Genomic DNA, 13,779 nt, shown 5'->3' with positions numbered 1-13,779 from the left:
ATAGCGTGGGTTTACAAGGGGGGGAAGGTGACGGGGGTGGTGGTGGTGGTGTGATGAATTGGGCGATTGGGATTGACATATATACACTAATATGTATAAAATAGGTAACTAATAAGAACCTGCTGTATAAAAAATAAATTAATTAAATTAAATTTTTAGAAATAACATGGGTTTAAAGAATGCATGTTCTTAATGAATAAGCCATGGTTCTTGGTAGGTTTGACAGATGGAGTGTAGGTGTATCTTGGTTGTGCATGCCACATATATGTCTTCATTTTCCAAACAAGTGACATCCTTGCAAAGAAATGTGAAAGAAAACTTAGAAAACTGTTTCATTGCTGAATTAAAATAGTGTGTACAATTTTCCTAATCCAATATTTGCTAGCACATAAAATATATTTCATAGGACAATGAAGATAGAAGACTGTTCACTGATGCGATAGGGAGACTTTTCAACGTTTCAAATTATTTCCACTACCACTCTTTTATATTGAGGAAAATCTATATATAGATTTATAATAATTCACATGTCATGTTCCTTGGGTATTTTTCTTGATTAAGATTTTTTTCTTTATTTTGCCAGACATGATAAGGGTTCTTAGCAGAGAGAAATATTTTCAGTAAGGAACATTTTTTTAAAAATAGATACAAGTCACTTTCAGTTTCTCATCTGTCATGTAAGTCATTTGGAAGTCATTATTCCCATCCGCATAACAAGACAAAAAGCTGAATAAACTAAAAGTCAACAACTCTTCCTGATCTGTTAGAGAATTGAGGTCAAAGGCAAACCACTGCCTCCAAATTGGAGACAAACAGGAGAAACAGAATCACAGCTTCCTGGAGCAGAAGCTCACGAAGAGAAACCTCTGCAGGAATCAGAACTGGGGTAGGAAATCCTAAACTATAACTGATGAATTGTTGCAGGCTCAATGTGCACACATTTGAGAGATTAAAAAATCCCAGGGGATTCAGTGTCGGGGGCTCCACACTTGTGTAAGTTTTAACTTCAGTAGTCCTGCCATTTCTCACAGTGAAGATAGAGAGACCTCCTCTCTGCTTTGAGCTGGTGGAGGGGAAAAGTAGCCATTTTGAAATTTACCCAGAGCAGTGTGTTCTTAATAACAAGACCTGCCCTCAAGAGAGAGCACCAATAAGTATTGGCTATCGCAACAGCTAAATCCAAATCACTGATAACACCAAATGTGGATGAGAATGAGAAGAAACAGGAACTCTCATTCATTGCTGATGGAACTGACAAATGGGACAGCCAACTTTGGAAGACAGGTTGTCAGTTTCATACAAAACTAAACATAGTCTTACTATTAGATCCAGCTGTTGTGTACCTTGGTATACTCACAAATGAATTGAAAACTTCTGTCTACACAAAAGCTTAACACACTGATGCTTACATAAGCTTTATTCATATTTGCTAAAGCTTAGAAGAAACCAAGATGTTCTTCATAGGTGAATGGATAAGCAAACTGTGGTACATCCATACAAGGGAATGTTATTCAGTGATAAAAATAAATGAGCTATCAAGCCACAGAAAGACATGGAAGAACCTTAAATGATACATATTGCTAACTGAAAGAAGCTAATCTAAAAAGGCTATGTACTGTATGATTCCAACTATATGACATTCTGGAAAAGGCATACTGTTAATTCACAATTTATGATTTAAGAACATATATCTCAGTAACAATAATAAATACCACAGGAAAAATTACTTTTAATTAGAAAATATGTTAATAACCTTAGTTTAGAACTACAAATAAATATTTAACATAAGAAAGTATATATATATATTTTTTTTTCATTCTCCCCCAATAAACGCCACAGAGGGAATAATGACTATGATGAATTTTGATGATGTCGGCAGAAAAATAAAATCCAATTGTGTTTAAATGGAGAGCTCTTTCACATACTAATGCAGTTGAGAAGAACAAAAGTTATCTATTGCTTAGAAAAATAACGTGGTGACTTTAAGAATTACATTTCACTTTGCAGTTCTTGCCTACCATTCACTGTTACTTTGGTCAGTGTGGGAATCAGAACAACCAAAAATGAGATACAATATCAATCAGCCCCAGCAGCCTCTGAACCTGCTCTACATGCAGCATACAAAATATTTTATGTATTTGAAACTGACAGACAGGTTTGAGCAAACTAGGAGAAAAGGAATACACTTTCAGAGTCAACACAACTATTTGATCACTTTATGCACAAGTCGCATACCAAGGTGAATTTTATGAATCACATAATCATAGTGACACTCTTTTTAATATTGGTTCAAAGAATTAAATATTATTAATATATAACTGAGAAAAAGAAAATGAGTTGTGTTTAATTTTCTGTGTGTGTGTGTGTGTGTGTGTGTGTTTGGGGAAAAATGAAATCTGTAGTTGATTTAAATATATTCTGCCTCATGCTATAACACATATGTCACTAAATAAAAAATATATTCATCTGTTACAAGGTAGTGGCCAGCACTTCCTGTATGTCAACTCATCTGGCCCCAAAGAAGGATACACTGCAAGAATCACTACTTCTCAAAGCTTCCCAGCAAGCCTCGGAATGTGTACCGTTCGGTTCTGGTTCTACATGGTCGATCCCAGGAGCATGGGAGTATTAAAGGTACAAAAGGAAGACAGAGATTTGTCTTTCACTGAAATATTCAGAGCATATGTTTAAACATTTTTTTTTTTTTTTTTTGGTAGTCAGACAGCACCCATCCTGATTCTATTAACTTCTCTTTTCTTTCTGGGGCGATGGGACTTTGGCAAGCAGTGCTGTCATTCATCTTAATCTCATTCAAGATTTATGTCATTCACTGCTGCCACCTGAACTCAATTATGGTTCATGCTATTTAAAAGATTATCTAGAGATAAAAGATTATGGGCAGATTCTACATATATCTTCTAATAACAACTTAGATAGGGACAATGAAGAAATATGATGAGAGGGATAATAATGGAGAGAATTTTCTTCCACACAGTAAAAGCAAAGCACACTTAAGATTATAAGTATATATCAGCTCACGCTAAAAACAACATACCTGCTTCATTTTTAACTAATATAAGAATCTGCACCAAATGCAAATGTCTTTAAAGAAACAAGTTGCTGCATTTATACTTCTTATTGCATGAGAGATCAATGAATGAGCTTTTCATTCGTTAGGAACCAATTTTGAAATCTTAATTTCTAATCAAAAGATTGTATATCAGAACACAACATGTAGTGTTATTGCTTTGAAATTATACAGTCATTTATTATTGGGATAAATACAATTTGGAATTTTTGTCTTTATCTCAAACATTGTCCCTTATAAATAATAACAACTATTATTAAGTGATTCCTATCTTTCTGGCTGTTCATTTTAACTTTATATGTGTTATCAGTTTTAATTCTCACATTCACCTGATGAGGTAGTATCTTTTTCCCAAATTTTTAGTAAAGAAACTGAAACTCAAAGTGACTTAGTAATTTTTCCGTGATTGCACAACTAGCCAAAAATCTGATTTCAAAGGTCTGACATCCTTTATCCAGCATTGTTTCTCAGATTTTCTGCAGCATTCAGAGATGTCTAAGGAAAAACATGAGGGAAAGAAGGAATAAACGGCCTTATCAATTCTAGCCATTGATAGGAAAGAGAGCTCTTATCAAGTAAAACTAAAAACATGCAAAGAAAGTGGTGGAGTTATATGGATTCTATTTAAATGTCCATTTTCCTAAAGAGAAGCCAGTAAAAACAACAGAAAAAGAGATTCATTTTTAACAGTTTCAATACATGTGAGTCTATGTAGATCATGAGAAAAGTTTGCTTTTTTTTTCATTGTTTTTACATACAGTGTGTGAATATTCAGTAGATTAGCCTTTTGCTTATGCTAAATTTTGTCCGGGGTAATTTATAACTACTGATCTTAAAAAAGACTCTGTAACATGTTGTTTTTACCGACATTTTAAAACATCGATGCTGCAATTGAAGAGGACACTAGTCAGTGGTTATTTGTTACACACGGAAGCAAATAAGAAATGGAAAGGCCAATGAACCATTCAATGGAATGCACGCAGATTCCAGTCACTTTCTAACAAAATGTTGCTTCCTCAATTCAAAAACAGTGTCCGTATATCCTTTAGCTCTTCACCAGCTGGTCATTCAGTGCTATAGACTGAATGTTTTTGTCTCCCAAAATTCAAATGTTAAAGTCGAACTAAGACAGTCAACTAGTTTAGTTACCTAGTTAAACAGCCCACTGCTTTAATCCATGCTTCTACAAATAACCTTTGAAATGGAAACGTTGGCCTCAAGTCTTGATTTCTGATAGCTTGCTTTTGGTGAGTACAGGTTTTTCTAACTGGAGGCCAGCAGTTAAGTGTAGCAATGCCTTTATACTCTGGGCTGCCTTCAGAGAGGTCTACTGGAAAGAACAGTGGAGGCCAATGGTAGTCAGGTTGACACCCAGGTTTTGTAGAGGAATTGCCCTACCCTACTCCAGATTGTCTTGGTAGGTTTGACTGTCACCATGGCTTTTTTTTTTTTTTTTACCACCTCCATAGATGACCCAAGTGGGGCCAATCATAGTCATTTACAGTATTTGATGCAATGTTTATAAGAGGCTCTCTCTTTCTTCTGTGTTGCAAGTCACAAGGAAGTAGGCTAAATCTGGGGCTATTGAAAGCCATCTTTCCCAATATGGGGAGAGAGATTGTGTGAGAAAGAAGCTAGCACACAGAGGGACATAGGACTAAAAAAAAAAAAGGAGGAAACAGAATTGTGCCTGTTTTGTTTAAATCCTGGAGCCTGCTTTACCTGAGCCAGTAAAATTCTTTTTGTTACTTGCTATTGAAAAATTCCTAAGTATGACAGGCACCCAAGGAGAAACTGTTTTCATAATGTATCCTTATGTCTCTGACAGATCACAGTTCCTGTGGCAAGTCTCTTTCTCAACTATTGCTTTTAATCTTGAATTATTCCCAGACTGAAAAACTTCCTGAGTATGCCATATTTTTATATGTGAGTGAATCAATTAAGTGGAAACCCATTCTTTTTACCCTTTAAATCAAGGCTTTCCAGCAACATGCTGTTTGTTCACATGCAAGTTTATTCTTTCTTTTAATCTCTAATTTGGGTATAACAGTGTCACATTTTACAACATTTTCTACGGTGGGGTTTTTCAACTGATGTGTTGCATTTGAAAGAACCTGTAGTTACAGCATTGGCAAGTCTGATGGACAGATAGCTCCTTACAAAAGGCCTGAGAACCCAACTTTGTGCATGTATTTTCTAAATTAACCAGAAGTCCAACTAATATTATCTGGATTTGTGGTGAGGAAGAACCTCCTCTTTTGCATATTAAAAAGAAATTTTTAAAGAATAAAATAAATGATAATGTCCACTGAGGGCATGGATGTGGAGAAATAGATAGTCATTGCTATCAATATGCAATTATAAAGAGCATTTTGGAAATTAAAAGCTTTATAATTTTTATACTACCTACCAAAACATTCTACATCTATAAATATTTATAAAGAAATAAAGATAGATATGCTTGATGTTTTATTTATAAGGTTCTTCATCTCACTGTTGTTTATAGTAGGAAATATTTGAAACCACCTGTATGTCAAATATTAAGAATTGGTGAAATATAGTACATTCACTCTTACAATGAAATACTATGGAGAAATTAATTCTATGAATGAATAATTAATGATAAAGAGAAGTATTTATGATTCATTAATAACCAAAGTAACCAAATTAACAAATATGTATTTTAGAATGCCATATAAAAATATATCTAGTTTTATATATGTTAACATATGAATATCTATATCTATATATTAATTTAATAAATATCTGTATCTGTGTGTGTGTGTATTATATATATATATATATATATATATATATATGAAAAATATATGGAAGGATAGACACTAAAATGGTAAAAGTAATTACCTCTAGATGGTGAAATGAAAAGATTTTTTTCATTACTTTTACTCTTATTTTATAATTTTTCTACATTAAACATGTATTACCTTTCTAATGAGAAAAATATATATTTCTAAAGGGTCTTGATGTTTGAAAAGGTTGAAAGACACTGCTCTACGATATGCCATAAATAGGTGACTTCTTGAGTTAATAAATAGCAAGTACAATTCTGGAGCATATGGTAGATTATAACTAATCTGAAACTATTTCTTACACTGATTACATAAATCCTTTAGAAAGGATATGGCAAAGAAAATACCTACAGTGAAGTTTCATGATAGAGCATCTATAAGGCCATAAAAATAACAAGGTATTCCTAAAAGAGATTTCAAATTGCAGATTGTGAGAGAATGCTTTCTTGTCAGCACAAATTTTATGAAATTGTATTAAGTGCTATGTATTCCTTGCCCTTCTGTGCTCTGTTCTGTATCCCAGAGACCTACACTTTCCCGAGTCCTTTGCTGTCTGCATTCCTGAATAAGTTTGGCCAACGGAAGGTACTGGCCAAAGATCTGAGGGCAGGAAGAGGAGACAAGCCTTCCTCCTCTCTCTGTCTCTCTTCTTCTCCTTCTCTCTGTCTCTCTCTCTCTGTCTCTATATCTATATCTCTGTCTCTGTCTCTGTCTCTCTGGCTGAGTTTCTGCTGCATCTCATCTGTGACTCAGTTCCCCTAGGGAGTCCCTGCTTCCCTGGCTCTGGCTCCCACCAAGGATGCCTGCCAAATGCCATCTCCTTCCAGCAACTTAGCTTCACTACTCCCTCCCTTTGACCCTCTAGTTTTCAGGCTGGAGACATCTTCCTGTACATACTAATCTTCCTGTACATGCTAATCAAAATTTCCTTGGTAGTTTCTCATATCTTCCATAAACTTGGTACCCATTCCCTATATTAAAGGTCCTCTATTTGAAATATGTTAGTTTATATTTTCTAACTCAGCCCTGTCTAAGTGCCCACCCCAATGAAAACACAAATCTTTTGAAGACATTAACTGATAAAACAATGAAAAATTTTGAGTGAGCTTCATTCAGTTTAAACTTGTCCTCCTTACATTAACTTATTAAAAACTTACTGTTTAGTAGGGGCGGACAGAAAACAAATTTAAGAAACACAAATAGGAAAACTTCAATTTGTGATACAATACTCTGGAGCAAAGTAAACTGTTTTCTGTTATAAATAATTACTCATGGTCTGCTGAGAGAGTTATTTTATATTGAATGGTAAGAAAGTCTCTCTGAAAAATATGAAGTTTGAATTTAGATTTGAAAAACCAGAAAGATCCATTCTTGTGAATAACTGAAGTAAGAATGTTCTAGGCAGAGGAAACAAGCTAATGGAAAAGCTCAAAAGTGGGAGGTATCTGAAGGCCAGTATAGCTGGCACAAAATAAGCAAGAGAGCGAGATACGCTAAGAGATAGGTAGGAACCAGCTCCTTCAGGGCCTTGTAAGGATGGTAAAGAGATTAGATTTTATTGTAAGAATCACGGGAAGTCATTGGAGAGTCTCTTAGCTTAGCCTGCTATAACAAATTAACATGGCCTAGATCGCTCAAACAACAGAAGTTTATGTCTCACAGTTCTGGAGGTTGAGGAGTTCAAGATCAAGGTATGGGCCAATTTGGATCCTGTTGTGAACCCTCTTCCTGACTTTTCACTGTGTGCTCACCTGTCAGAAGGAGATCATCTCTCTGTGTCTCTTCTTATAAGGACACTAATCTCATTCACAGGGACCTCACCCTCATGAGCTAATAACCTCCCAAAGATCCTACCTCCCAAAACCAAAACATTGGGACTGAAGGCTTCAACATATGAATTTGAGGAGACTCATTAAGTCCATAGCAGAGAGTTTAAAATCGAGGGATAATAACACCTCATTTGAAAATTTAGAAGATCTGTCTGGCTGCTGAGGGGAAAAAGGACAGGACCTGGGGGTAGGAGGAGGCCAGAAAGTGGAAGTGAAACAAGGAGACAAGTTAAAAGATGATTTCCAGGGGTCTCCGGCAGAGAAGATATAGCTTGGTTTAAAGTGGAGTATAAGGATAAACTGGAAAACAGTTGCTACAAATAATGAACATGACTTAGATCTTCACTGGCATATTAAGATTATTTTCTAAATAAAGCACACTTTAATTGTATTAGTATATTAGTGAAGGACATCATATAAAGCTAGGGCAGTCAAAGATGACATACAGTTGATGAGATCAAAGTGAAATTCAGTTATGACGTCCCTATTACTTTTTAGGGTAAAAAGCCAAACAATTCAGTTTTATCCCAGCCTGTAAAGTAGAGTGCTGCATGATGGAGGAAATGTTTTACGGGAACTGGAAAGCCTGGTAGTATAATAAGTGAATAATATTCAGGATAGTGAATGAATAATATTCAGAATAATAAGATAGCTATACAGGCATCAGTATCCCTTGATTCACAGGCTCACAAATTATGGAACAATGCTAATACATACTTTATTTTCTAGGTCAGTTTCTTTCTGTCTTTCAATTACCTACCTACATATTAAATTAAAAGCACTCTTTAAAATGGTTCTGGTCTCTTTCTCATTCACATTGCCAAAAGAGCCCTAAGTGAAACCCAATTAATTTCCCATGAGATTATTTAGTTTCAGTAGTTCATCTTTCTAGCTTCTGGCTTGTTCTGATATTTAATGCTAGCTCAGGTGAGTTATTTAATATCTATGGAAAGAGGTAAAGTTTGACACAGGACAAGAGAATGTCTCTGCAAATGACTAATATCCTTTGATTACTCCAGACTGATGTTTTAAAGATACAAAAAGGAAGTGAACTTTTATAATTAATACTTTTTGTAATTTATAGAAATTTCTAATTGCTCAGGGGGGGGAAAAACGAACTATTTCCTAAAACTTCTTTCAGTGTTAACAGGTGGGTTAATATATCTAAATGGGCTTCTAGAAGGCTATTGTTCATATATCAGAACAGATAGCCACCAGGTTGAAGTGGTCTTGATTTTAAAGTTGAGTTTTAGAGCTACATGATTTCTGCTAAAACCTATGGAATTTAGCATGTAAATATTCCATTCGGGAAGCCATTATTGAGGTGGCCGCATGCTTGTGAATTCTGCTTTGTTTTCTTTTAATGTGATATTTAGGAAGATAGTAAGATCAGAGAAAAAAAAGAAAAAAGCCGAGAATAATAGTGGAGGGTTACTGTATGCCATACACTGAAGTCGTTTACATGTATTGATTGATCTAATCCTCACACCTTCCATGAGGCAAGTAATGACATTACCTACATTTTAACAGATGAGGAAAATGAGATGCAGAAAGCTTCAGGAACTTGTTCAAGGTCACAGAGCTATTTACGAAATGGCTCCAGCATATGCTTTTAATTACTATGCTCACTGCCTCTCAGAACTAGATGGGTTTTTTATGGCGTATTTTATTTTCCATATTTTATTATTCAAAATCATCTTTTATTTCCTACCAATAGTTACTGAAATCTGGTTCTTTAAAAGGTGCTTTGCATATTTCCGGTTCTACATATTGTAGTTTTCAGTATAAATTTGATTTGAATTACAAATGTAGCAAAAAACAAAAAAAAATTGGTGTAACAGTTATTTAAATCGTCCTCCTAAATGTGTAGTGTGTGTAAGGTGGTGTGGGAGATGCTTTCGGTATTTCTTTTTCCATAATTGCCTGTGTGACAAACCATTTAATCCTTCTGTGCTGCTGCTTTTGGTGATTAACTTGTGAATGAGCCGTTCACCACGGATAAGAGCTACCAGACTACATCCTCTTTGTCAAACTGATCCAGGCCTCCTCTGGTCAGTTTCGGAGTCCTCTTGGGTTTGTCATTAGAACTATAGCTGTCCTTTTAGAAGAGTTGGACCTTTCAGGGGCCCATTTTCTACGATAAATGCAGGAGGAACTTCTGTTTATTCCCTGTGATGTTTCCAGGCACATGAACTTCAGAACGGGAAGTTTAGCAGAGAAGGAAAAGAGTGTCACTTCAATTCAGCCTTGTTTCTGAGATGCAGGATGACCTTGGGCCCTCTGGGGGATGGTGCAGAGGCACAGCGCACCAGCGAGGGCCAGGTACTGTGAGATATTCTGGAAAGGACTTCTGATACATCGATCAGCAACTACCCTTATCACTATATATAATAATATAATCAGAAATAATTAAATAATGAATCAATGAAATATTGTGTATGAACAGTTTCTAGTTAACAAAGGAAATGCATTTTAGATTTACATTCATTTAATCAGGGCACTGGGTTACCACTTAGTGCAATGAAGTAATAATTTACAAGATGGTAACCTGTGTTAATGACTTGCCCCAAAAGTTCTGGTTATTACCATGAGATGTTATGTTACCACATAGATGAGGACCTGGCCCATTTCTTAATTATCACTAGCGCTCTAGAGATTCTTCCAGTGATATGTTGAGTAAAAAGAGAAAGGAGGGGGCTTCCCTGGTGGCGCAGTGGTTGAGAGTCTGCCTGCTGATGCAGGGTACACGGGTTCATGCCCCGGTCCGGGAAGATCCCACATGCCACGGAGCGGCTGGGCCCGTGAGCCATGGCCGCTGAGCCTGCGCGTCCGGAGCCTGTGCTCCGCAACGGGAGAGGCCACAACAGTGAGAGGCCCGCGTACCTCAAAAAAAAAAAAAAAAAAAAAAAAGAGAGGGAGAGAAAGGAGGAAAATGTTAAGTCTTGAAAAGGAAAAAATATATTTTAAAAAGTTGAATATGTACTTGTATTCATATAGAAATATATATACAAAATTAAATAGGTACTAGTTTGTATGGCATATGCTTCAGACAATTTACACATCAGATTTTTTTGTTTAATCCTTTTCTTTATTATTAGTGCTTAATTTAATAATGCATTTTTTATGATGTTATGTTATTGTGAAAGTTGTTGAGAGGCACTATCAGTATTCGGTCAATAATTTTATTCCTTTTTTATATGCATTTTAACTGTCCCAGACTAACCAGTTCTCTCTCATTCCTGTCACATGCTAAACCTCATGGTCATTATTTCCACAGGTGGTGGTACACTGCTTATCAAAGGCAGCTTTTGAGAACAACATTCGATAGTGTTTAAAAGCAGAAACAATAATATATGCAGATATCCCCAGGCATAAAAGGTTGGAAGTGTGTGTAGGAGTCACTGAGCATACTTAGCACATTTCTGCCCTCTAAACAGACTTGTCGAAGCTCGAGATTATACCCTACATTTGAGCATTTCATACTAATTTAGCATAAACATAGCTAGTAATGTACTAAGGCAGTAATTCTCAACGTGTCTCACACACTGCTGTGTTGCAGTCATTTGTAAGATGTGACACACGTAATACGCAAGAACAGTAGTTAAAATGAACCCAAGTACTTTTTAGTGATTTCCTCCCTTTTTTGAGTATAGATTCAAGATTCTCCCTATATTATATCAGTGTGCTGTATTTAATCTGACAGGTCTTATTGAATAGAAGAGAAGAAATGTAAGGTTGTATCTGATGTGTCAGGCATTTTGTCAAGCAGTTTGCATGACCCTCAGGACCATGTGATGAGGGACACCGAGGAGAGTGCGTCAAACACAACGTATCATCCATCACATAGTGAGAATCATGAGCTTATGTTAACAACTTAGCAAAGGTGGGCATACAGACCTTGACAGCAAAGATACTTGGATAGGACAGGTAGAGGAAACGATGCTGACATGTGCTGTGTATCTTTTATTGTAGATAGTAGACATATAAACCTCAGGATGGTAAAAAAACGCTGCTGCAAGTTTCTATTAAAGTATAAATTATCAGGCTGGGATGGCACTACATGAAATGCAAAGGGTGACACTCAGAAGGAGCTAATCGAATATGACCTTCAAATTAGACTTTCCCTTTAGAGTATAATAAAAGCAGGAAAAGAAAAGTGACCTCAGGTTGAAGAGTTATGCTGCTAAAAATTAAAATCAAGTTACCGTTTTAGGACAGAGACATGGGAATTTGCAAAAGAAGGTATTTCTTACCCCTGCCTACAAGCAGGCTAGGTGCAAAGTCACCTTGAGAAAGAACCAAAACTCAGCTTCGCATAGAAGTCTGGGTCCCAAGCTGAATATTGCTTCTTAAAAAAAAAAAAAAAACCCAAACAAAAAAAACATTTAACAGATTCATAGTTAAAGCAACTTTTCTTTTACATTTTTATTTTGTGAAATCTGTCAGTCTCTATTGTCTTTATAGATTTTGGCCTTAATACTTTGCTTAGGAAGCCCTTTCCTGTCATAAAATAAAATATTCTCATTTTTTTAAGTTATCTCATAATTTTGACTTTTTAGATTTAACTAGTTCATCCACTTATAATTGATTTTGCATATGTATGGTGAGAAGTTAGAAATTCATGATTTTCTTTCCAAATAGGAAGCTCGTTCTTCCAACATCACTGATTCAGTACTGTGTCCTCCCCCTGTTGATTTGACATGCTTTCATAATGCGTTAAGTTCATATATGCATTTGTAAACTTTCTACAGATGTATGAAAGAAGGATTGTTTCTTCACTGGATGCAAAGATAGATGCACAGAGAGACGATAGAAACACAGAGATAAATTAAATCATAATCCTCTACATCCTTACTCACTGTTATCTACGTAATTTGTCAATTTAGGGAAAAAAGGTATTTTAAGTTCCTCCAGTATAAAGTCTCAGTTTGTCTTTCTGTTCTTATCGGTCTCAGCCCTTACATTTCAAAGCCATATGGTTGAATGCATGAAGATTCAAGACAGTTATAGGTGCTCAAGGAATTATAACTTTTATCAATATTAAGTACCTCCTTTATATTTTCCTGAAATCTTATTTTGTCTGTTAATAATATGGACATTCTTACCATTTAAAAAATAAATGCCCTGGACATATATACACTACCAAATGTAAAATAGATAGCTAGTGGGAAGCAGCCGCATAGCTGAGGGAAATCAGCTCCGTGCTTTGTGACCACCTAGAGGGGTGGGATAGAGAGGGTGGGAGGGAGATGCAAGAGGGAGGAGATATGGGGTTATATGTATATGTATAGCTGATTCACTTTGTTATAAAGCAGAAACTAGCACACCATTGTAAAGCAATTATACTCCAATAAAGATGTTAAAAAAAATAAAAATAAATGCCTTAACATCTTACTCATCCCTTTATTTTTAACAATCCCATGACTCTTGACTTTAGTTATGTCAGTTATAAACAGCATATGGCTGGATTATTTTTTCCATAATCTGAGCTTCTGTTTTTTTTAATAAATCAATTCAGTCCTTTCACATATGTACAAAACGTTTTTCGTGTGTGTTTTCTATTAGTCTTTTTCTTGTTTCATTATCTTCCCCTTTACCTCTGCCCTTAATTAGAGTGATTGTATTTCCTTTATTCCTCCTTATTCCCAGTGTTTGTAAGTTTTAATTGCTGTATCTTTTTTCTAAAGTGGACATTTAATTTTTAGTAAATCTATTCAAAATATTTATCCATTTTTATTGAAAATTAATTTCATAGTTCTAACCTATCCACCCCTCAAATTAAAGAAGACCTTTGGCAAAATTTTACTGGCTCATCCTCCCAAACAACTCTATGGCTTACTAAAATTTGTTGGAACATTAGATTCATGGTGTAAATAATTCATCTACTCTCCTGGCAGTCGTATTCTTTAAAATGCCTTAGACCTCACCGGTATATAATTATCAAGTAAGACTATATGTTTTACAGTTACCTTTGCTCACTACTCTTTATTAATTCCTCTGCAGTCCGCTATATTGGATTCTTTTTGTTTGATATGTATATCAGTTTGCTCAG

The 13,779-nt window shown here is 35.5% G+C and overlaps 1 protein-coding gene across 1 annotated transcript in view; it reads left to right on the top strand.

Annotated features, from left to right (window-relative positions):
• Positions 1-13,779, top strand: part of MALRD1 (MAM and LDL receptor class A domain containing 1) — a 587,465-nt gene that overhangs the window by 434,407 nt on the left and 139,279 nt on the right. The window contains exon 33 of the mRNA XM_089906459.1: positions 2,477-2,634. Within this exon, the coding sequence (XP_089762585.1) occupies positions 2,477-2,634 (158 nt within the window). The remainder of the gene's footprint in view (positions 1-2,476; positions 2,635-13,779) is intronic.

The sequence above is a fragment of the Delphinapterus leucas genome, chromosome 2, assembly GCF_059928025.1.
Source record: "Delphinapterus leucas isolate spDelLeu-1000000601 "Yukka" chromosome 2, BTC_Dleu_Yukka2, whole genome shotgun sequence".
NCBI lineage: Eukaryota > Metazoa > Chordata > Mammalia > Artiodactyla > Monodontidae > Delphinapterus > Delphinapterus leucas.
This window is presented reverse-complemented; position numbering and strand designations above follow the sequence as displayed.